At 37.3% G+C, this 25,173-nt stretch overlaps 3 protein-coding genes across 7 annotated transcripts in view; 1 reads left to right on the top strand and 2 right to left on the bottom strand.

The window, feature by feature from the left end:
• The first annotated feature begins 1,667 nt into the window (after positions 1 to 1,667).
• LOC120773861 (ionotropic receptor 93a) lies at positions 1,668 to 9,596 on the top strand. The gene is made up of 14 exons (XM_040103017.1): positions 1,668 to 2,225; positions 2,299 to 2,451; positions 5,201 to 5,337; positions 5,400 to 5,508; positions 5,582 to 6,123; positions 6,190 to 6,298; positions 6,395 to 6,540; positions 7,798 to 7,980; positions 8,035 to 8,103; positions 8,161 to 8,316; positions 8,386 to 8,536; positions 8,606 to 8,826; positions 8,885 to 9,305; positions 9,364 to 9,596. The coding sequence occupies exons 1-14, from the start codon at positions 2,111 to 2,113 to the stop codon at positions 9,450 to 9,452; spliced, it is 2,601 nt and encodes an 866-aa protein (XP_039958951.1). The 5' UTR covers positions 1,668 to 2,110; the 3' UTR covers positions 9,453 to 9,596.
• A 14-nt stretch (positions 9,597 to 9,610) lies between these two features.
• LOC120773869 lies at positions 9,611 to 10,525 on the bottom strand. The gene is made up of 3 exons (XM_040103026.1): positions 10,454 to 10,525; positions 10,137 to 10,227; positions 9,611 to 10,019 (listed from the first exon to the last, which is right to left on the bottom strand). The coding sequence occupies exons 2-3, from the start codon at positions 10,212 to 10,214 to the stop codon at positions 9,699 to 9,701; spliced, it is 399 nt and encodes a 132-aa protein (XP_039958960.1). The 5' UTR covers positions 10,215 to 10,227; positions 10,454 to 10,525; the 3' UTR covers positions 9,611 to 9,698.
• A 2,828-nt stretch (positions 10,526 to 13,353) lies between these two features.
• The window catches only part of LOC120766388 (protein single-minded), a 53,668-nt gene continuing 41,848 nt past the window's right edge, over positions 13,354 to 25,173 (bottom strand). For 3 of the 5 annotated variants that reach the window (XM_040091828.1, XM_040091829.1, XM_040091826.1), the window contains exons 3-9: positions 22,276 to 22,442; positions 21,050 to 21,151; positions 20,727 to 20,924; positions 20,443 to 20,642; positions 17,416 to 17,522; positions 17,013 to 17,160; positions 13,354 to 15,072 (exon numbers count right to left, since the gene is read on the bottom strand). In XM_040091828.1, coding sequence (XP_039947762.1) covers positions 13,767 to 15,072; positions 17,013 to 17,160; positions 17,416 to 17,522; positions 20,443 to 20,642; positions 20,727 to 20,924; positions 21,050 to 21,151; positions 22,276 to 22,442 — 2,228 coding nt within the window. In that variant the 3' untranslated portion in view covers positions 13,354 to 13,766. The remainder of the gene's footprint in view (positions 15,073 to 17,012; positions 17,161 to 17,415; positions 17,523 to 20,442; positions 20,643 to 20,726; positions 20,925 to 21,049; positions 21,152 to 22,275; positions 22,443 to 25,173) is intronic. The other 2 variants (XR_005704595.1, XM_040091827.1) reach the window with 2 other exon arrangements.

Here is a 25,173-nt window from a genome sequence, read left to right as displayed (position 1 = left end):
TGCTTGTGGAAATTTTCGCTGTTCCACTAATGATAATCTTTGTATGAATTGCTGCTTATTTAAAGCTTCCATCAATGCAATTATTTGTGCATGGAGGTGGGGTAGTATTGTCCGCAGGATTTATGCTTCTATCCACTGTCATTTATTTCCACACTTTTCTCAAGAATTTAGTGCTGCGAGTACTACTTCTTGTGGATAATCTGGATTTTTGGAAAGCAAATAATTTTTTATGTTGGTTGGGCCCCCAGTAAACTTTTACATAGAGTAAAAGTGAGATCATAGTATATGTTTTTGAGCTGCTTCTTTATCAATGCTCTTAAAACTAACTTTTTACATGCATCTAACTGCTATTTATACTAACTAGTGTTTTTACTTTTTACTAATTGATAGTTTGATTACATATCATATATTGTTCGTTTAGGTTTGTTGGCTTAGATACATTTTCCTTTCTTGTAAATTAAGGTTGTCTTAACGCACATTTTGCACGAAGCATTCATACTCTAATATTCATGACTGTTATGTGAACAGGTTCCTTTGATATCTTTTATGGTCATCCAAACAGTTTATAGATTTTTTTTATTGTTTTATCGGTAACAGTATGTTTTGGACCTGAAATGCTTTAATTTATGAATCAATTATCATAATGCTTCTACATTTAGAAGAATAGGGCTAATTTGAAAATATGTAAATTCATTTATATTGGCGCCTCCTGTGAAGTAAAAAAGCTATTTTTATATATCATTTTGACGTGAAACTGATAGTTTTTGCTGGAAAAATATTGGCTGGGAGAACTTATAAGCCAAGAGAAAGCTGATTGAAACCACTAACTGAAATATTACCACTCGAAATTTGTTGTAAGTTTGAGGAAAAAATATTGGCAAATTATAAGTTTCGCAAGTATTTTAGTTGGTACTTTTATAGACAAAAATATGAAAATAGTGCTGCAAACCCATCCGCCCTCATGAAAGTTCCACATTCCTGAGGACTTCTTCTAAAGAGTTTGTATCCAATCTAAGGAGTTTCTACTCATTTTATTTTTGAGTTATTTTCTCTGTACATTTATCCCTTAATATTATTTTGAACTCTTCAATTTCCTCCTGGGCATGCAAGCGCACACATCTACACATACATAAGTATGTGTTTACATACTATATACACATATAAACACACAATTTCACAGCCACTTTGTTTTTATGACAATCGGCAATAAACAGTTACACGCCCACAATTCGTACGCCCACTGGCTGCGAACACCTGCTGTGGCGTGCCCACCAAAAGTAAGTATGTGATGAGTATACAAACTAACGTACATACACATAAATGTGTACGTATAATGCGTGCGAGGTGAGGCGAAGACGCGGTGGCGAGAATATGCCAATCAAAAGACATGCTAACGCACAAAACTAGCACAGAAATTTTAATGAAGGGATGAGGAGGTAAGTAAAAAAGAATATTGAAACAAAACTTATTTTAAATGCAAAATATTTAATATATTTTTTTCAGACATTTCTATAGAAGAGTGAAAAAATTATTTTTTCGTTATTAAAATATTATAATTTTATAGTTCAGTGGAATTTCAAAATTATTTTGAAAATTATTGTAGCAATAAAAATCAATTTTGTTTGTCCAAAAGTTCAATTTAATATTTTAGACACGCTTGTCCAACCATTTTTTTATCAAAATAAAAATTAATTTTAAAGTTAGCTTCGTTTCTAAATTCTTTAGAACACCACTTAATTGGATCCGCATGTATCCCAAGAGGGTTATTTTAAAGCATGAAAACCGCTGCAGTGCAATGGCCGTGCTTTCGATTTCACTCGTTAAATATTAACCATACCAATCTGGCCTTTGCTCTCGACCAGCGCGGTACAACATATACATATGTAAATATGTGTGCGTGCAGCACTATCCGTGACGGTTAATTTGAAGTGTTTGTTAGGCGCAAGCCAAATGCAATCAGAAATTAATAAATATTTTTGTGCTATCCTTTTTATGACTGCCAATTCCGTTATAATATTCAATTCTTTTGTGAATGGTTTTTCGATTTAAAATGCATTGCTCAGGCACTGAATTGTTCAGTTAGGTTTTACTTTTTCAACGAATGTGAGCGATGCGCTTTCACACTTTTCTATGGTCGCTGTGGCTGCCTCTGTGCCTCGCGCTGCTGCCGCAAAACGCCGCAGCCAATGACTTCTCTTCGTTTTTAACTGCAAACGCATCTTTAGGTGAGGAAAGTGTAGCTTTTATTTGCATGTGTTTTTGTTGTAATATTTAATTTTTTTCTTTCACGAATTCCAGCCGTTGTTGTGGATCAAGAGTATATGCAAAGGCGTGGTGAAAATGTTCTAGCGAGTTTCCAAAAAATTCTAAGTGACGTGATACGTGAGAATTTAAAGAACGGCGGCATCGAAGTGAAGTACTACTCATGGAGTCAAATTCGCTTGAAAAAAGGTGGGCAATTCAGTTTTTTCATATATACTAACCTTATCTTTAGTGTTACGAGAAAGAAGTGGAGCACATTTCTCCCTATGAACTGCGAATATAACGTTGTCGATTATTTTATTACAGTATCTTAAAAAATCAAATAATTATTTCGGTGTTAAAGGAAGTATTGACCCGATTCAACACATTTGTAACACACAGACATACTACTATGAACAGAAAAGGATTCTCTCTGAAATACGATTATAAATCCGACACTTTGACCAATATTTTCGGTAAAAAGTCAATTATAGGTACTGAGGTCCAAATGTTCGGTACCCAAAGGCTTGATCAGTTTTTGGTGGACAATTTTCAATCATAAGGTGGCATATTCTAAACTGATTATTCGTGCAAATTTTATTTCTTTATATTAATTGCTTCTTGATTTGCGCCCTGGAAAGTGAAAGAATCAATGGAACTTAAAAATCTGCTACATAGGAGGTTGGGCGTAGTTGTGGTCCGATTTTGCACTGTGACATAGGCATATGAGAAGAATGCCACACACTAAATTTAGTCAGAATCGGTCGAGCGAGACCCGAGATATGTGAATTGACCGAAAAGTGGGCGGCGCCACCCCCAAACACACCATCTTGGAGGTAAAGTTTAATGTCTCTGGCGTATTTAGTTATTGATTTATCGCGCTTTGTCAAAATTTTGCCCACATATGCTTCTTGCTACTGTGGTCCTTACACTTCTATACCTTAATTAAGTGCTTAGTTATGGCAGTTTATATGTTTTTGGCAAATGGTGTTTTCTGGGCGTGACAGTGGTCCGATTACGCCCATCTACGAATTCCGCACCAAGGTACGCGCGTACGAAGTTTCATCAAGATACATAAATTTTTACTCAAGTTACAGCTTGCACGCATGAATGAACAGACGGACAGGCACCCGAATATCTATACAACCATATACATGATTTGTCCGGAAAGTAATAGGGCTGATTTTCTTCCGCGACGACTATAATTCGGAGTGTGCGCGCACCGACTGGATTAGGTAGAGGGCGTTCCTAGCTAACGAACGAGCGGCTGGTCAGTTGTTTGGGAGCAGCTGGAGAGTCAGGACAAATATTTTCGCGCGATGTGTTTCTGTGACTGGTGCAAGCTGAAAATGCCGCGTTCGTTAGAGCAGAGGTACGCGATTAAATTCTGTGTGAAACTCGGTAAATCTGCGACAGAGACATTTGATATGATCAAGCAGGCTTGCTCAGATGTTGCTTTAACAATAAATGGTGTGTTTCGGTGGCACGAGGCCTTTTTGGAGGGCCGGGAAGAGGTCGCTGATGAAGACTGTGCTGGGAGACCTACGACTTCGACATACACTGACAATGTGACTCGTGTGCTCAAAGTTTTGAACTCAGACAGTCGACTAAGTATTCGTTTAATTGCCCAGATGTTAAATTTATAAAAATCTGTGGTTCATGACATTTTGACGGAGCCCTTGAACATGCGCAAGGTGTGCGCGTAGATGGTCCCAAAAGTGCTCACTGACGACCAGAAATTGCGGCGAGTGGAAGTGTGCCAAGAAAATTTGAACATGTATGAAAGTAACCCCCAAATTTTGAATTTCGGTATGATCCCAAGATTTTTTCGTTTCCTTGCTTGAAAAGGCTGATAAAAAAAAAACAAAAAAGTTCTTCGTTCAAGACTTGAAAATTATATCTCGATGACCTGTATAAAATTTCATTGGAATCGCTTAAGTAATTCACGAGAAATCTTGTCAACCGACTTTGAAAACAGTTTCGCGAAAATTCCCACCCATAATACCCATATAAGCCCTTAAGAGGAATGCTTGTACCCCTATAAATAACTTTTTTCTAAATTTTTTACTTAAATTGGTGATTTGTGTAGTAATGCTGAATTAAGTAAAATTCCAGTATACTTTCGCTCAGCTCGAAAAAATTGTTATACATGAAGTAGATTCTCTCGTAGTTACCATTGTTAATATACGTAGTCCAACCAGAGCAATAGTTTTGTTTCGACTGCGTATAAAACAGCTCGTATCCGCGAATTTTGGAATGATTAAAAAAGAACAATATGAGTCGTTGATTCGATTTCTATTATTGAAAGGAATACCGCGCAGTAAATTCAATGAACGTTCGAATGCTGTATATGGTGACTTGCCTCTTTCGATAGCGACTGTTTAATAAGTTTTATCGACACCAAAACGGTTACCACGGAGAATAACATGACCAAACTCCATGATTTCCTATTGAAGGACACCGAACGAATGGGAGGTATCTGGACTGCAAGTACCTCTTGCTTGAAATATTGTGTATGTGCGTTTACTCGCTCGTTTCGTAACTGTTGACGAAGCATGGATGCATGTGTATACACCAGAGATCAAGGGAACCGTGACTTTAGCCGAGAAACTTCTCCAAAGAAAGAAGCTCATCTTCTAAGATTAACAAAGTCTCATCGATAAGTATATAGACTTCCTGGAGAATGGAAAACAGTCACAGGGCTGTACTATGCAGAGTTATTCGCCTGATTCGACGCCGAACTCCAGCAAAAAAGGCTCTATTGGAAAAACACAAATCGTTTTTCATTTACCTCCGCCAAAACTATGGTTAAATTGGACAAAATATGTTTCCAACTGCTGTTCCATTCCGTTTTCTCCAGATTTGGTTTCATACGACATTCGAAATATTTCTGTAAAACGCTTTTCTTTCAACATCTTACATTTTATTTTGTATGAGCTTATTGAACGGATATTTGTAGATTTTCTCGCTGCCATGACAGTGGCGGACTGCAAGAGTACTTGGCAACTGTTTGACTCAACACAGCAAAACTCCATACTACTGATTGCCATAACAGACGCCAATTGTCCGCGGCTGCCCTTAAATCGTGCTATTATGGTATAGACTCAATGGCTTCCCATACCAAAAATGTATAATAAATTCTTAAAATATGCTTCCAGATACCCATAGTCGATGAGGGTCAGGAATTGTCACAGATCATTTTGGACATAAAGGTACAGCGTTTATTGCGTTGGAAGACGGCCGCTGTGCTACTCGATCAAACTATATGTGAGTCTCCGTACGAGTATAAACTTTAACCTAATATACCTACAAATTATCCACACACTTCTTTTCCAACAAGTGCACGACAATCCCACATTGGTGGAGTCGGTGGTACATGAGAGCGCCAAAAATCACATAACACCGTTCTCCCTGCTGCTGTACCAGATCGATGACACGCTGCGCAGTCAAAAGAAACGCACCGCCATACGCCAAATGCTGGGGGCCTTTCAGGACGGAGGACAAACCCCGCGACAATTTATTGTGTTGTCACAATTTTATGAGGACATAGTGGAAATCGCTGCGAGCATGAAACTATTTCACGTTTACAATCAATGGGTTTTCTTTGTGTTGAACGAGGAGCTGCGCAATCACGACCCCATCTCGGTGACACAGAATTTGGATGAGGGTGCGAATATTGCGTTCGCGTTGAACACAACGGAACCCACTTGCAGCAGCTCCATTAACTGCACAATAACAGAATTGTCATTGGCGCTCGTTACGTCCATTTCACGCATGATCGTTGAGGAGCAATCGATCTATGGCGAAATTTCCGACGAGGAATGGGAAGCCATCCGATATACCAAACAGGAAAAGCAGGACGAAATGTTGGGTTACATGAAGGTATATCTTAATGAAGGCAAAGCGTATAAAGATATTCATAGATATATGTATATAAAATTATTATAGGAATATCTTAGGGAGTACAGTAAATGCACGAGTTGTTCGCATTGGAAAATTGAGACAGCTTTAACGTGGGGCAAAAGCGAGGAGCATCGTAGATATCAATCAAATTCAGGTGAGTTGTTGAAATCGTTTTTGAACTTAGCTGTTAAATATCGCCCTCTCTCATTTTTTTCCTCATTTCGCCTTTCTCATAAAAACTCTCTCCCAGAACTTCGTGATACACGCAATAAAAATTTCGAATTCATCGATGTTGGGTATTGGACACCCACTCTGGGTTTTAATACACACGAAGTTATGTTTCCACATATCACGCATTTCTTTCGCAATATCACCTTGGACATTCTAACGGTGCACGTAAGTTATGGCTAAGACATACATACATTATCTATATTTGTATCATGATAACCTGAAAAGGGTACATTAAGTTTGCCTTAAACAGCCAGAAAATACCGTCGGACCCTATTATGTAGATTAGATTAAATAAATAAATGAGGATTGCAGTGCGACTAAAGGTCTACTATGGCCTCTCCCCATTCTGTTTAATGTGCGTTTGCATCGCAACCCAGAATCAGGGGCAGTCACGAGATCAGGACAGGACGAGACCTGCATCTTCGTTATCCTTGCCCCGCCCAGCGACTAGGTCGTGTGTTAGGAACTCTGAAATACAAAAGAAAGCAATATTGCTCCAAACTACTATACAAGTTCTCGGCATCATGCAATAGAGATTCCAGATTACCTTATTCGAGTCCGTTTTGAGGCCCCTGACCTCTTCTTTGTGGACCCATGGCTCCTATACGATGTGAACCTTGTGATGCAGGTTCTCTTGGGCAACTTCCACATCTTCGACCACTATAAGATCGGTTTTATGGAGAACTAGTAAACATCTGCGCCGTCCTTCGTGTTGCCATGCAGGTCCTAAAGACTCCTAAAGCTCCTTCTAGGAGCTCTTGCGTGGCCTCAGCAATTGCAGCCGGCTTAGAAATACTGGCGGTGGCGCGAGTAGCACCCTCGTCTACCTGCATTTTCTCGTCCTTTCCGCTCTCTTTAGTAGCCTTGGGCCCGAAGTGCCTCATGACTACCGAACCTTTAGATCAAAAGCCCTCCTTCCGAATGAGTTCATAGGACTCGTCGTCCATACATACATAGATTCAGCCTCCATCCAGAATCCTCAACTTTGCTATCCACAACTCGCCCGGCCGAGGTATTAGTTCCCTCGTTTTAATTCCTGACGGGCCCAGAGCAAATTCGAACAGCTTGCCGGCATATCTGAAGAGGAATACTATAGTGTATATATAAATATGATCAACGTGACGAGCTGAGTCGATTCAGCCATAATCCTTCAGTTTTTGAAGTATCGATCTGAAATTTCCTTTTTCTCCCCAAAGAGGTACTTATAGATGACTGACAAAATCATGTTCCTGTATGGAGACCTTTTCTATTTGACAAGATACATACTTACATATATTCAGAATTCCTGTTTTTCGATTTAGTTATACCACATACCATAAATACACTTGTGAAGGGTATCAGTGCAGCCGAAACTAACGACTTTCTTTTTTTCTCTATATTTTTCAATTATATAAAATTTATTCCTTATGAATTTTTGCAAAGAGCCCTCCTTGGCAAATTTTGGAACGCAATAGCCGCGGCGACATAGTTCGCCACAGCGGTATTTCTATGGAGATCCTCAAAGAAATGAGCCGCATGTTAAATTTCTCCTATATTCTTCATGAAGTCAAAGTAAGCGCAGCAGATTCGGCTGCAGAGGACATGCAACTCACGAACAATGTAACGGTAAAGTTTACAAATGCTGATCGTATTATTTTCGTCTAATGTTTTAATCTGTAGGACGACCTCTTCGGTTCGCTTACATTTAATATACCATACCAAGTCATAGAAACGATGCAGGCGAGTCGCGTAAGTGCAAATGCCTTGATTGTGAATATGATAAAACTAAGATCACACTTTTAACAGTACTTTATGGCTGCGCTAGCTGCCACCATTGACGAACCTGACAAGAAGTCATTTAACTACACCGTGCCAATAAGCGTACAGATGTATACCTTCATTTCACGCCAGCCGGATGAAGTAAGTCGAATTTATCTGTTTGCTGCTCCTTTTACAACCGAGGTAAGCAAGACAAAATAGGTGTGTATGTATGTAAATAGACAATATCCAATTAATATACACCCCGAACAGATATGGGGCTGCTTGGTGGCCATAATTATAATCACTGCACCGGTGCTATACTTCATAAATCGTTTGGTGCCTATGGACCATTTGCGCATAACCGGCCTCAGCACACTCAACAGTTGTTTTTGGTATATCTATGGTGCACTACTGCAACAAGGTAATAAATACCATAAATACAAGAAAAATACAAGAAATAGCTGATAACTGATCCTCTTTATTTTATCAGGCGGCATGTACTTACCCAAAGCGGATAGTGGTCGTCTAGTGATCGGCGTTTGGTGGATTGTTGTAATTGTGCTTGTGACTACCTATAGTGGCAACTTGGTTGCATTTCTTACGTTTCCGCAATTTCAACCTGGCATAGATTACTTTTTTCAAATATTTTCATCCAACGCAGTGCAACAATTTGGCTTGCGAAATGGCTCTTACTTTGAAAAGTATGCAACGGTAAGTGTATCGTATACGGTCTATGATGTTTTATAAACAATAAAAAATTTTCAAATAGCAAATAACAACTCGCGATGATTTTCGTGATTATGTGCAACGCGCCACCATTTACAATAATGTTCAAGGTGAGGATATTGGCGCCGTGCAGGATGGCAAACGCATTAATGTCGATTGGCGCATCAATCTGCAGCTGATTATACAAAAGCAATTCGAAAAGGACAAGGAGTGTAAGTTCTCATTGGGACGTGACAATTTCGTAGCCGAACAGATTGGTTTGATTGTACCGAGGGATAGTCCATATCTAAAATTAATTAATGATAAAATAATGCGTATGTTCCAAATGGGTTTCATAGAACGTTGGCATCAAATAAATTTACCTTCGATGGACAAGTGCAGCGGTCATGGTGGTATGCGGCAAATTATGAACCATAAAGTGAATTTGGATGACATGCAGGGCTGCTTTATGGTACTTCTGTTTGGTATGACATGTGCAATAACTCGTTACTTTTCATTAATCTATAATTTAACTTATTGCAGGTTTTATTATTGCTTTGTTCATACTATTCGTCGAATATTGGTATAGGTGGTACTTTGTTGAGAAAAAGCGAGGCGTCTTTGCAACTTGAATTGACAAACTGGTGTATGACGAATGTATACAGGAAACAAAATTTCTCTTAACAAATATTTTACAAAATACTTGAAATATACGCAAACTATCATTTGTTTTAACATTCCAATGGAATTTTTAATAATAAAATCACCGAAATTCACATACTTATTTATATTACTTTAATATAATTTGTTGGTGAAAATCAATTTCATTTTACACGTAAAAAACCAAACCCACAAGAACATATCAACTATTGATAAGCTTAGTTTGAGTTGGCGTTGGGGCCACGACGACGACCGAAACCTTGTACAATGTTGACGAAACGACGGTTGTATTGGATTCTCCTCTTTGCACGGCCAGTCTTCTTCTTCTTCTTTTCTTGCTTCTCCACCTTGGGTGTCTGTCCCTTGACCTTACCGGCACGCGCTAAAGAACCGTGCACTTTACCACCCAACATTGGTACAGTGATATCCAACTCGAAGGAAGCCAAGGATGTCACCGCGGCATCATTGCACAAGGCATTGCCTTCACAATTCAATGTGATTTCTTCAGTGTTCAAACCATAGGTTTGAGCGAGTTGTGCCTAAAAGAAAATATACAAAATTAGCGTATACGCACAAAACAGTAAAAGTAGGGTTAGAAATGATGGCAGTTGACTTTGTTGACCTGTCACCATCGATGAAAGTATTTCATTACACACCTTAACTTCGGCAATAGTAGCAGTGGGGAGCACCTCAACGGGCTCTACGGCATCAAAACCACGTACGAACAATTGCATTTTGTGTTTTTAACTGCAAATAGAACAAAGAATCGATATTAAATTTCACCACTTCAAAATGAATTGACAGCACAAGAAACACGTGTTAAAAATTATGACCATTATGGAATAATTAGAAACACAATTTTGTTAAAACCCAAAATAACTTAATTGTTTCACATTATTTACATAGTTTCGAATAATATTATGTATATTTTAACGTATTTAAATAGAAATTTTTATTAAAACAAATTTCTCACCTTCACACTAGCGAGGGATTCGCGAAAAAAGAAAGATGGCTGTTTTTCGAACATGTCAAATCAATTTCGAAGTTTAAACGTCAAATTATTAAATGCAATCAGAGTTGTATTGGTAATGCGTATTTACACAAAAGAAATTTTTCATTATTAACAAGAGTGATCACTAAGAAATGTGTTAAAAATATATGTACTTTTTTCAAATTATTATGCTTCGTTAACATTTCCCTCATGATTCTAAAGAAATTATATACATAGAATTCATATCACGTAGCTTTTACAAGAAGTCTCTTCTAATGCAACCTTGTATGCACGAATTTCGGTGTGTTCAGTGCGCGTTCTACTTCCGCATATTTTCGAACAATTCAAGCGGTGCTGCCAGAAGTTGATATTTATTTAGGAACACAAAAAAATTACATTAGTTTCAAAAGTTCTAGTTTAAATTATAGGAAATATATTTTAATGTGCATAAATAAAAAATATTACTACAACTTTTAAGTATTTGACTAAACAAACTTGGATATAATTTTTTGAATATATAAGACGAAAAGTTTTGCTCTATGTCCGTTAACGCTTATTTTCGAATTTTCGAATCCCAACTTCGACTTCCTTCATTTTTGTTGTGGAATCTCTTGAAGACTATTTTTTGGATAACAAAATATTCATAAAATAATAAACAATGGAATAAATTTTTGTTATTTGGAATTTCATTTTAAAAATCTGTAAAAATCAAAATAAATTGTTGTCCTTTCGGCTATAACCACATAAGCAGTGTCTACTCCAATAAAAAGGAAGAAAATTTAAAATAAGAACTATGTAAGCAACTTAATAAAATATTTGCTTTTCATTAAAATGTTATTTATTAAATTAAACACATTTTGTATAAATAATTATCACTTTATTTATATGTTTCTTTAGTTATATCTTATATTAGTCTGTCAACCGACTTTAATGTCAATATTTAGAAAAATCAAAGTATCATCAGCTGCTTAATCGTCTGAGCGATTTTCGCCAAGCATGAAATGGCTTAGAATTCCTTGTTTATTGTACATAAATACAGCTTACGAAGATCATTAATGCTCACTATTATTTAGTTCTATATATAATTTTGATTTTACGTACACTTTTTAAATAAATTTTTTATACTTTAGGTATTCTCAACATACAACATTTACATACGCCATGGATAAACCATAACGGTATTAAGCGAATAATTGGAGTACTCACAATTTTTGTACAGTTAATTTTACTCGCTTGTTTTTTTTTTATTTTAGCAATAAATTTATTTACATATTGTTATTACTTAATATTAAAGAAAATACACAAACAATTTGGCTTGTCAATTGCTTAACTTTGGGTAATAAATAAAATATTCTTTTAAGCACATAAGTAAAATTAAATAGCCCAGAAAAGAAAAAAAATACTAAATAAATTAATAAAAACTAAGTGAAGGCATTCCAAGTTGACATACATATTTTCATATTTTTTTATTCAATTAATATAAAAGTAAATAAGTGAATATGGTCACACTAGCCCTTGAAAACATCGCACAAGTGTTATGAGATCTAATATAATATATTTATAAAATATCTTCTGTATTGGCGTAGACACAGCTTACGCAGTTATAATTAACAAAAATGTATATAACATATATACTAAGTATAATATTTAAAGAACTTTAAAGAATTTTTGGAAAAGATACGATTTTGTTAGGTAAAGTGAATTTTTACGCAAACCTCCTAAAGTATATACATATGTATGTATGCATGTACATACATTTAATGAGGATTGCATTACAAACACAACTGATGTAAATTATTATTTTTTTTTTTAATTTTTTAATACCGAGAATTTTAATTTTAAAAAATTTTCATACCAAATGCCGGAACAAAGGAAGTTAAAAATAAATTGTTAACTTGAGAAACGAATCGAAAGATAAAAAATAAATTTTACAAATTTTAATCCTAAGTTTATACTACAATTGAGACAAAAAAATTGTTTTTAAATTTACTGTTTTCGCGCTTGAATATTCGTATTCTACGTTTTTGAAATAAAGCTTGTAGAGCCATCATCTTTAGTACTCTAGATCTATGATCGGCACACTTGTTCTTTCGAACCATTTATAAATAAAATTTTCAATATTTAATGCCGATAAATTTTATTTTGAAATTAAGAATTTTCAAAAAATTTTTATTTTTCGTAGTGAATATTTTCGAAGTTACACTCAATTTTTTCTCACCGATAAATATTTTTTTATAAACAATTTTGGGGCCGACATTTTGGTCAAAAATCGATTTTTTTTTTTGGAAAACCGCAATTTTGTCAAAAATGTTTATATTGCATATAATTTCGATTAATGACTAGATTTAAAATTACTTTAACGAATTCTGTTTGGTTTTTTAATTTCAGAGGATCTAGTTCATATTGGTCACCCCAAAACGTCTTTTTGAGAGGAGCTTCCGGAGATCAGCTGTAGCTCTTTTCCAAATAAATATTTTTACATATGCTAAGTCTTAAAATACAGTAAAAAGATACCATAATATGTGTTCAAATTTTTGGATCAATAATTTAAAAAGTTTCCGCATAAAAACTTCTGGAAAAATCGCTTTCCCGGCCTTCTAACTGTATTTAACACCTTATAAAAGGTAGTAAAAAGAAGAAGAAGCAGATGATTGCTATTCAGATATTGAGAAAACGGCACTTACTATTTTAACAGGATAATCTGTAGGTTTGTGAACCTTTTTTGATATTAAAAAAATTTATTTTTAGTTGAAAATTTGCATATGTTACACGGCAAAATTTATTTTCAAAACAAATTATTTTAAATTAATAAGTTTAAATTTTTTTAACATTTTATGTATATTTAATAACTTTTTAACTTATTAAACAGTAAAAGTGAGAGCACTAACTTTTTGGAAAAAAAAATTTAATTAATTTGATTAAACTTGCCTTAAATAAAACAATTTTGGCAATTTATTCGCATTAAAATGCCTGCTGGGTTCTCATAGCTCTTCTGGTGTAAAACTGCATATGCGGCCTTTTCCACAGCTATTGCAGACCATATTCGACTAAATAAAATTGGCAATAAAATTAAATCGAAAATTATATATAGTTATGTATGTATATACATATATGTATTTTTGTGACTCAGTCCAATTTAATTAGCAGTAATTAGAACTATTAAAATTAACAACAACATTGCGCTGCGACCCGTTATAAGGTCATAGCAACATGACGACACCCAAGGCGCCCCCAATAAGAGCACAATACGTGCTTGACTGCTACCGATCCTGTGGATCGTACCAGCTAGCAAATGCTAATGTACAAAATCGTTGGGTATATAATGATGATGGGGGTCAACAATGACGCTGGTGTATTGTGGCGGCACGCTGACGCCCTTCTCCACGGCCACGGCGAATGAGCGCGCAATATGCTCATGCTGTTGTTGTTGTTGCTGCTGCTGTTGTAGTTGTTCATGCTCGTGTTGTTGTAGTTGATGTGCAACCAGCGTTGTTTGATGATGCTGATGCATTTGCTGGTGCTCCATTTGTTGTTGTTGTTGTGACTGAGACTGTGGCGTCGCTGGCTGTTGCAGCGTGGCAATGTGACTGGACGCCAAGTTTTGTTGCTGCAGCTGATGTGTTTGGTGATGATGCGCGTGTTGATGATGTTCCATAGATTGTAGGTGATGTTGTTGTGGTTGCTGCTGTTGTTGTTGTGTAGTCGGTGGTCCCGCCATAGCGGCCTGTTGATGCGAACTGCTATCCGACAAGTAATGCAATTCAAATGTGTGACTCAACTCGCTGTACGTCGTCTGCGGCGAATTACCCGTTATTATCGATGCATTTCCGGTGGACATTTGGCGCTCGCTTTCCGCGCTGCTGGAACAGCTATTGGAATTCGCCGAGTACGGTCGATTGAGTGACGTGGCTGATGGCGTCGCCTCATAGTAGTAGTGTTCACTGCCCGAGTTGTTATTGCTATTGTTCGTGCCGACACTGCCGCCGTAGTAGCCGGGGCCGGTGGTTGTGTCCGGGTATTGCATTTCGTGACCGAGCGTCGATGAAGTGACCACGAGATCGTTGATCGGCGGGAAGAGCGTTGTATAGTTGAGGTTTTCGTGTTGTGTTTGCGGTGGTAGCGGCACTTCGTGAGCATGCGCATGCGGATGCACGTGATGCAGATGATGCGCGTGCTGTGTGTGCACATGCGCATTCGGATGTGCATGCAGATGCGCGTGCTGATGATGCGGCAGTTGCGTGTGCATTATATGTCCCGTCATATAGGCATTATTGTTGTTATTGTTATGCGCTACGCCGTTGCCGGCGCCGCCGCCACCACTGCTGCTGCTGCCGCCAGTCAACACCGGTGTAAGCACGTTTGGTGGTAGATGTACGCCAGCACTCTCAAAACACGCGTCCAGTTTGGGACTCACGCTGAGCGCCGCGCAACTCGCCGTACTGCCAACGGCAATGCCATTGCTTAGCGCCGGGTGTGTGGCGACGGCAGCTGCGTGTGCCGCATGCAAAGATGGCGTCAACGCAGCCGAAGCGGTGATTGGCTCGCTCTTAACCACACCCGTTTGTATTTCATTGAGAATCAAGTCTTTGGCCTCTTGTTCACTGCAAAGGTGGTTGAAAACAAAAAGCAAGAATTAATAAAGGAATAGTTGGAAAATTTTGAAGGGTTGCAATTTAAAAAAAGTATTCTTGTAAGTATTATAAAATTCAGTAGATGCCTGAATCTTCACAGAAAAAATTAAAAATATTCGATTATTACTATATCAGTAGTGCTCGTTTCACATTGTATTTTATAGTATTGTTTACAGCGAGGTGTGTTCAAAAGATACCGGAAACTTTTAAATTATATTTTGGAAGTTTGGAGAGTCCAATTATCGAACTTTTAGAACTTTAAAGAACCTTGTTTTACAAGAAAGATGAAAAATGGGACAAAATGCTTCGTTGATCACGTTTATATAGCGAACCACTTGCTCCAAAACAGATCCTCTTGCAGCTGCAGCTCCTGGTGGACTGACGTTGCAACCTTGTTGAGCCCTCTAGCCGATTACCTCGGAGTGGCCTCATCAAGGGTCCTTCCTTCTTAGCCTCAGGTTTACACGAATTGGTTACCACTTCTCACTCAAAGCTGTTCACGTTGCCCGGAGTGTTCGCGACGGACGCAGGAGTAGGGATTGAATATGGTAGCTCAATTGTGACTGGATACCCTACCACACCCCATTTACACATTTATTGCGATCATAGACTTTAAATAGACATCGTAGGCCTCAACAACAGAGCAGCCTTTTTAGGTCTATAAGAAAAAGCAAACGACGTTGGTCTTGTTGATCGATGACAAGACCAAGTTCCTCGAGTTCACATACAAAGATTCCTCGCGTCTTCGGAACTAAATCTCTCCAGCATAAATTCCATCAATAATGTAAGCCCAGAGTCTAGAGATTATGCTTAGAATAATTCCTGCCAACACGTGCTACTTTGGGTTGGTAGGCAATTGAGAAGCTGATCCCTCTCTCGACGAACAAATATTACGCTCTCTAAGTCTCTATTCATTTTATAGGGGGCAAAAACATGGAAGATGACTAAGCGAAATGAGAAAGCACTTGGAGCCATCGAGAGAACTGTTATTCGCAATATCTTTGGAGCCGTCCACGTGAACGATGAGTATACGAAGACGACGGAACCACAAACTACCATATATAAGCTATAAGGTGACATGGATATATAGTATAATAGTTAAGCGTATAAAACTTCCATGAATGCGCGGGTTGACCATGTCGTTCGCATGGCAGGTGATGCTCCAGCGAAAAGCTATTTCGTCTCGAGACCCACGCATCCAATAGAAGAACCAAATGAAAGCGACCTGTCTGCACTTGGAATGTTCAACTGGCGGAATCTCGCAATAGATAGAGGCAACTAATGAAGCTTCGTGTTCTTAAGTCAGACTGACCCACGGTTGTAGTGCCAAAGAAGAATAAGTGTTTCGATATTTGGAAGAAACGCTGGCGGCATAAGTACTTAACACCCAGTGGGGATTATTTTGAAATAATTTTACCAAAAAAAACGAAAATTTCCGTTATTGTTTTAACACACCTCGTATGAACATACATACATAAATACATATTAGTACATATTAGTACTTAGGCATGTGTCTATATACTGTATGTCATTATTTATGGTATATACTATATATATGTATACAGTTACTAATGGGGTTATATCCCACGCTTAAAGCCCTAGACCATTTACTAGTAAAAATAAAGCCTGATAATAAAGCTTTTTATACATACATATGACAATAGCAATATGTCGCATCAAATGAGAAATATTTTCCTGCTGCAAATCTACTCGGCGCAATCACAAAATCCCTTCATAACAAAACAATCCTATTAAAACACTTCAGCATGGCCAATATTTTTTCAGCGCCAACGTTTCGTAATCCACCCGTTATTGGCTGGACTTGCTCGTTTTACTCAACACTATTTCCGTAATACACGTACACACACACACACACACATGTATATACTATATACCAGCTTTGCACTCACCTAAGGACATAATTTACGCTGACGATGCAGTGAGTGCGCGAGGAGCGTGTGTTGTGCACGACGGTCGCGTACGACTGCACCCAGACCCAGCCGCCGCCCTTCGTCAGGAAGCGATAGTATTTGGTGGTGACTTGTCCTTTGTATACCACTGCAATAACGACAACATGTAAAATACAATGCAAATTAGTTGGAAAAACAAAAGCGTATTGTAGAAAAATAAATAAATAAATATTGTAAATGCGTTGAAAATGAATTGAAAGGATTTCACTATAATTTGCTGGGAATTAAACGATTGTGCCTGGTGTGATTCGCTTTTTTCATTTTATTTGCATTTATTGTTTTAAATAAAAACATTGCGTGGCAGTCCATGACACACGCCGGCCAAATACTATATAATACTTACGTGTTTGGTGGGCGCAGCTCATGGCTCCAATGTCCGCAACGTGTATGTACTGATAGAGGGTTTTCTCTATGAGGTCTTGCGGTTCATAGCCGGTGAGTTGGGATACCCTGAAAAATTTAAATTAACAGATTTTTATTAGTTCAACAATTCACTTGTAAATTAGAGGAAAATAATTATTAAAAACATTAAATTTCGGGCCATAAAACTTTGAGAGAGAGAGAGAGAAGAGAGCTGAATTAGAAGCTTTCTCTTTTTTGTTTAGAAACATATAATAGTATAACTGAATTAAAAACTATAACTAACTTCGAATTCTAACCTTTAATTATACTAATGATGGTGCTCAAAGAAGCTATGAGCTAGAGTTATTGTACCCCGAAAAAGATATAGAAGGTATCGTCGGAGACCGTAAAATCAAAAGCCGAAATGTGGAACTTAAATCGCTAAACCTAACCTGCTTCTAACTCATCTCTCTTCCCCGGAACCACCGGATTAGGTATTACTGACTTCTAATCTATTGTAAGTTTCTTAATTTTGTCATAATTAGAGCTGACAGTTCGCTGACAGCTTTCCATTTTTCGGAGAACTGATACATATGTATGTGTTGCCAAATTTTCCAACTTGAGTGTAGATTTTAGCTTTTCCCTTATGTTTAAAAAACGGGGGCACTGCAAAAATACGTGTTCAGCGTCTGCTATGCAATCTGTACACGTCGGACAATACAGACTAACGTCATGATTAATTTGTAACAAATACTTTCTAAAGCATCCTTGACCACTTAAACACTGCAATAGGTGGAAATTCAGGTCCCCAAGTCGTCTATCTATCCACGAATGAATGTCTGGGATCAGTCTGTGCGTCCATCGTCCAACCTTTGGATGGGGTTTGCCATCGTTGCTGACACATTATAAGGCTCTTGGATCTCTCTGTTTTTTTCTACTTTTTAGACAACTCTGATAGCTGGTATAGTAGCACGACTTCGTCCCCTTTTAATGTCAATAGGCGGCATGCTGGCTTCACTTCACTTCAGAAGCATCGCTTGGTATCGTTCGGACTTATTACTCGGATTGCAGAAAGTCTATACACTGTTTTTATTGCTCTTGCATGTGATTTTATGTCCAGCGCTTGTATCCAAATTGCGTCGGTTTAGCTATGCCCCTGAGTTTGTGTAATATCGATCTGAAATGTTGTACACATTCTTTTCTCACCTCGAAGCTTCATTCATTTGTCGATATCGGATCACCATAGCACACAGCTCTCATACAAACAAACCAATTACTCTTGTTCTTGTAAAAACACTTTTTATTTGGCAAGATATCTTCACGAAAGTTGACTTAGACTATTGATCAAAACATCGCCACAATCTTCTAGTAAATTAATCAGATCAGTCCACTGTAGCCATATAAGATGACCGTTCAAAATCAAGAAAAAAGTCTTTTTATACCCTTTCATGCTACTAAAAATGTACAGATGAAGGGTATACAACATCATGACGATAACAAATTCCTACAGCATTCAAGCAGTTTGTAACATTTCCTACAAGCATATAATTTCGAGCTACTAACTACTACATATGCATATATTTATGTATGTATGTATGTACTTGTATGAGTTGAACGAAAACTCCATTGTCATTTTTTGACAGACAATAGCAAAAACATCATCATGAGGGTAATTGAGTGTCGGTAATAACCAGACGTCGGCAAACGACGACTGGTAGCTGCCAAAAACTCCCCCAAGCTTACCCATGCCACCGGAATTTTCTACATTTTTATCATCTGGTTGCCGTCGAAGAAACAAAATCACAATTCCCAACAGCTACAACCACTCGACTACCGTTACTTCTGATACTGCTGAGCATAACAATATTGCAGCACTTAGTTAAGAGGGAAATGGTTTGTTTTGCCGTTTTGTTTGCTCAGTCAAAGTGGGTGGATGAGTGGCAAGCGGTTGATTGGAAGGCAGGGCTTTTTTTATAGACATTGTCTTTCATTATAGATACATATGTATATACGAAAGTATATATATTTATTTTTTATCTTTGATTTTCCATCTATTGTCACAATGACAATGGAAAGTGTCGCTGTTTAATATTTGTTCAGTTTCATATTTCCAGTTTGAGCTTTAATAAAATGTGCAGAGAAATTTTCGAAATAATATGCCTAATTGCCTGTAATTTAATATATTATTCACTAAACATTTTTTTGTTTGATAAAAATTAGAAAACATTATTGGTTTCACAAGAAATGTTCTTGAGAAGCAACAGCTGCGACATTTTCAAATAAATATTTTTTTTGTTACATGTACCGTTAAAAATATTTATAAAATCTAAACTTCTGACAGATTTCGAACTAAAATATTTTTCTAGGTTAGGTTAAATATTTATTTTTTTTTGAAATCAAAAAATGTTTTTATTATTTATTTTGAAATTACTTGCGCTGATTTTTCTTGTGGTGCTACCTCACCTCAGGGGAAATATTTATAGTATTTTTTTTAAACAAAAGACTACAAGCGACGGAGAAAAAACCGAGAAGCGAGATAATAACAGTTATTAAATAAAAATATTTTGAATTAAAAAAAATATTAGACAAAAATATTGTTAATAATTTTTTAGGTTAAGTCGAAAAGTGAGTTATTATTAATATTTTTGTTTAATAATTTTTTTTAATTTAAAATATTATTTTTATTTATCAAATTTTTAATTGAAAATATTGAAGTATTTCTTTTTATACAAAATATTAAAAAAAATTTTAAACTAAAATGTTTTAAATTAAAAAAATATTAAATACAAGTAATTAGAGTTAATATTTCACTTTTCGACCTAACCTAAAAATTTTTTTCCCCTAAAATTTTGATTATCCGTTTGTATCAGTGCCTACGTTAATCATATTTAATATAAAAATCTCCTAGTTCAAGTTTTTATATAATTCATTGAGCATCCTAAAACTATATTCGAGCCTTGAAACACTACACCTTCATCGTCGCTACATTTTCGCCCATAACTATCAGTCTAAAAAAAATGGCACTCACCTCGCATCTAAAAATATTAATTTCAGATCCATACACGCCCGAAACATAAACATGTTTGTGTGTAATTTAATTTCCGTTATCGCAGACGAAGGCAGAGAGTGACCGACAGCTACAAGGCCCAAATTTTGTATGTAACCGCCATGACCGTCGCCATAGTCAGGAAATATGCGCGCTTTCAAGTAGCCAGAGCAGTGAATAACCTAAAAAATAAAAAATTGTTTAATGAAAATACAATACAAAAACAATACAAAAACAAAAAACAACACTACAAAGCCGCTACATACCTTATAACCAGATGTGGTGAGTCCAGCGTTCCGTTTCGCCAGCACACACTTCATGCGCAGGAAGAAGGATTTTTGCAATTCGATCGTATGCGAACCACGATCATTGCCATAGCTGCCATTCGGACTGCCGATGACGTTCGCATGGCCGGTGGGTGGATTGCCGCTCTGTGGTAGATGTAATGAATTAATAAATGCATCCTAAAATACCAAACGGCAAACAAAATGGAAAGAAGAGAAGCCGTGGATCAGTACTCAAGCATATATATGTACATAGATTTATGTATATATATATACTGAAAAATGGCGACAAAAGAATAACTTACCGGATTTTGGTACATATAAGGATGCAGTGAGAGTATAGCGTTCATCTCATCGTGATCGTGGTTGTGTATATATTCAAATATGGAATTGCCGGTGAGTTCAACCTGAAGAATGAGTAAGCGGGGGAGAGAATTATTTTAATGCGTTAATAAAGATTTAGTAGAAAACGTCGGAGAAGCTTTAAGATAGAATACAGATATATAAATGAACAGCGTGAAGAGCTGAGTTGATTTTTAGCCAGGTTCGCCTGTCTATATGGGAACTGGTACCTCAGTTTTTGAGATATCAATCTGAAATTTTACACACGTGCTTATCTCCTCAAAAAGCTACTTATTTGTTGGAACCGACTGTGTCGAAGCACTATAAAAGTAGTATATAGCTGCTTTCAATCTGTTCGATAAAAATAAAATCTTTGTATGGAAAACTTCTTTATTTGAGGAGATATCTTAACAAAATTCGACACAGTTTATTATTTAAAGCAAAGCTACATTTTCCGAACAAATTGTTTCGATCGGACCACTATGGCGTATAGCTGCCATACAGACCGACCGATCGAAATGAGGGTAAAGAACTTTTTTATACCCTTATTTCTTATGGTAAATGTACCTCTGAAGGGTATTATAGCTGCGGTAAAGCCGAAGTTTACTTTTTCTCTTGTTTTTATTTTATTTTTTATTTTTTTGTACAATAAAGTAATTATGCCAAAACTTCTAAAGTTGGTGCTATAAAATTTAACTTTTGCTATTAATGCTGTTACTAATATAATTTTTTGCTTATTTTGCGTTGCTCAGAAATGCAAATTTGCGGAAACTGTAAAGGAGCATCTTCAGAACACAAAATTTGCATACTTGGAGCAAAGAAGAGGCTATGAAATAAAATTATGCGCATAAATAAAGCTTCTCAACGATTTATTTTACCTATTCCTTGAACAGTGTGACGAACAATTAACATCTGCTGGTTAAATTATTGTCTACAAGCGAGGAAATAATAATATAAATTTATTCGTTATCTCAAATTTTTAAATTAATTAAATTTTTTGTCTTGCTTTGCTGAGCTTTGGACCAAATATATGCTAAGTTATTTTTAGTATCAATGACTTCGTTTAAAAATCTTGTTGCCAATTCTAAATAAGTCTTTCTAAAGCTTATACCTTATTTCCAACTTCAAGTTAGTTTTTCTAAGTCTTCTCCAAAGCGGGAGGTTTTCATATTAGTCAATTCAAACTCACCTGACTGAGTCCCAGCTGTACGGATGCCGTTTCGGAGATGTACATAATTTTGCCATCCGGTGCCACAACAAATATGAAACCGTCCAATGTTTGCAGCAAATGTGAGCCAAGCTCTTTGATAGCGCCGCGTTGCATTGCCGGTGAAGTGCCCCACGCCTCGCCCAGACCTAAGTGAAAAAAATGATAAAACAGAAAAGAAAAAATTTCCTATAATACTGATAATGGCAAAAGAGAAGACTACAAAAATAAGGTACAATACATACATTCATATAACAACGACAACAAGGCGAAAAAAGTCACTTTTAATGAGTACAAAAAGGTGCGACGTAAAACGTATGCCACAAGCACCAACCCATATGCGCCTGCCTCCCACCAGCAGCACACTTCTCACGTCTCTACCACACACACACAAATGAGATTCTGCGAAACTTTGCACTTACAATTTAACAACCCATGATGACGTATAAATATTATTCCCAATTAAAGTCATCAGCACAGTGGGATGCAGCGGCAGGCTTTTGTGTCACAATTCAACGGGTGTTCTCAGCGTACACGCGACATTGCGGTGACAGCCACCGACAGCGGGAGAGGCGCAAAATCACAGCACAGCAACCAGCTACCGCCAGGATGTGAGCTGAGACTCAAAGGTAGACAAGTTCTCACAGGACAAACAGAACTTTGTTATGGGAGGAGAAGGGGCTGAGCAGCAGCAGCAGCAGATACGAGCCCGTACCAAGTGGGAATGTGGAAAAAAATGAAGAAGGACGCAAAAAAAAACGAGGAAGGTGGAAAAACAAAAGTGTTATGCCCTGTTTTTTACGACGAAGCTTTTGTTGTTGTTGTTGCGCAAACTGGCTTTTTATAGCTGTTGTAGCGTGTACCGCATTGTTATAGTTAAAGCTGCTGCTCCTTACGACTATTTGCTTGTTTCGCTTGATTTGAGTCATTTTCCGCTATGTTATTTTTGTTGCTGTGTGTTTCTTTTATTTCCACGACGAGCATTGCCTCTCAAGCATTATGGAAATAATTATTACAATAAAAAGGCACAAAGGAGGACGAAGCAAAAAGTAAGACAAAAAAATGTCTTCAAGTTGCATATCCACCCCCACTTGGCTTTAGCTTCCGCCCTTGTGTTATATACACACATATACAAACATACACATATACTTGTGGAAGCTTACGAAAAGGAAGAAAGAAGTGGAAGCAAGTGTTGCAAATGTGTTACACATGTATGTTTGAAAATCTTGCGCTTTGTTAGCGCGTAGACTTTAGCTCAGCAGAATTCTTCCCCACATTCGGTAAGTTTATGCGTGTGTGTTTGTGCACTAGCATTGCATTATGAAACACTGTGTTGGTGTGTTTGTGATTTCCAAGTGTGCGATTAGGTGGGCGTGTATTATATGATTGAGGGCATATGCTAACCGCTTTCCTTCCGTTTGTACTAAAATAGACATATTTATATTTTTAAAAAGAAATATAATTTTCTAAAAGCTAATTTCGTTAAATTTATAAAATTTTGTTTTTCATGTCTTGAAAATAGAGTTTTGTTAGAGTTTCTTAGTATTTTTTGCCGGTGGGCTTGACTAAGTTTCAAGGCACCCAAAAATTTGCTTAACGATCGATTATTTTTTAGTCGAATTCGAACGCGCCAGAATTGTTCTGATATCAACACACTTCTTCTTCTTCTATATTGGATTAGACACCGCTTACGCGATTATAGCCGAGTTAACAACAGCGCGCCAGTCGTTCTTCCTTTTCGCTGTTTGGTACCAATTGGAGACTCCAAGCGAAGCCAGGTCCTTCTCCACCTGGTCTTTCCAACAGAGTGGAGGTCTTCTTCCTCTGCTTACCCCGACCGGTACAGCGACGGATACTCTCAGAGTTGGAGTGTTTTCATCGATTCGGACGACATGATCTAGCCAACGTAGCCGCTGTCTCTTAATTCGCTGAGCTATGACCATGTCGGCGTATAACTCATACCGCTCATCGTTCCATCGAAAGCGATACTCGCCATTGCCAATGCGCAAAGGACCATAAATTTTCCGCCAAACCTTTTTCTCGAAAACTCGTAACGCCGACTCGTCAGATATTGTCATCGTCCATGGGTGACTTATAGAGTTTGATCTTTGCTCGTCGAGAAAGCACTTTACTTCTCAATTGCCTACTCGGTTCGAAGTAGCCCCTGTTGGCAAGAGGATTTCGAGGCTGACATTGTTGTTGGTGTTAATATTTTTTAAGTTGTGACTGTTAGTGAGTGTGACTGTCGTAAGTGTGACGACTGTTTGTATGATGACAGGAGATATTTCGTTTTGCCCTCGTTCACTACCAGACCCATTTACTTAGAGAATAGAGTAATGTGTAGAAGTCCAGGCAAGTGAGGAAAGTGGCCAGATTCTTTTACATATGACTCAAGCAGCTCACGACTTCCGGTATTAGACTAAGTATGCTCTTGGTAGCCAAAACACATCCGTTTGAAGGCGAGCTAAAGTGAGAAGCCGAACCATCCCTTCCCAGGGTTGTGCGCTGGGTTTGGGACCCGCCACGTAAAAACCATACCCATGAATAGAAGAAAACAGCCGCGTTGGTAATCCTTATTCAAATATAATTCCAGACTTTTCCTATTTACCGGTATCAAGATGTTTTGGCTATGATGTGACCCCTTATAGTTATTTACGATCATACTACCGAGAGTCTCTGCGACTCAATTCAATGAATGTTAGCAAACAGGAAAATGCAGCGGCTTACACTTCATTGACTCCTTTCACATTAAGCTTGCGCTTGTGAAATCAATCCTCCCATAATTATAAATCTACAAAGAACATACTCAAGCATTACTTTAATCAACCAAGCCTTCCGCTCAATTTCCTGTCGTAAAAAATCCACTATGCGACTTTTACA

Source organism: Bactrocera tryoni, chromosome 1 (assembly GCF_016617805.1).
Source record: "Bactrocera tryoni isolate S06 chromosome 1, CSIRO_BtryS06_freeze2, whole genome shotgun sequence".
Taxonomy (NCBI): domain Eukaryota; kingdom Metazoa; phylum Arthropoda; class Insecta; order Diptera; family Tephritidae; genus Bactrocera; species Bactrocera tryoni.
Note: the sequence above shows the minus strand (reverse complement) of the source record. Positions and strands in the feature narration are given on the sequence as shown.

Excerpts from the sequence above, each read along its gene's own strand:
- LOC120773869 (XM_040103026.1), bottom strand. The coding sequence starts at position 10,214 with ATGCAATTGTTCGTACGTGGTTTTGATGCCGTAGAGCCCGTTGAGGTG. Across the intron at positions 10,020-10,136 it reads CTACTATTGCCGAAGTTAAG|GCACAACTCGCTCAAACCTA; the intron begins GTGTGTAATGAA and ends ATTTTCTTTTAG.
- LOC120773861 (XM_040103017.1), top strand. The coding sequence starts at position 2,111 with ATGCGCTTTCACACTTTTCTATGGTCGCTGTGGCTGCCTCTGTGCCTC. Across the intron at positions 7,981-8,034 it reads AACTCACGAACAATGTAACG|GACGACCTCTTCGGTTCGCT; the intron begins GTAAAGTTTACA and ends TTTAATCTGTAG. Across the intron at positions 8,317-8,385 it reads CTGCTCCTTTTACAACCGAG|ATATGGGGCTGCTTGGTGGC; the intron begins GTAAGCAAGACA and ends CACCCCGAACAG.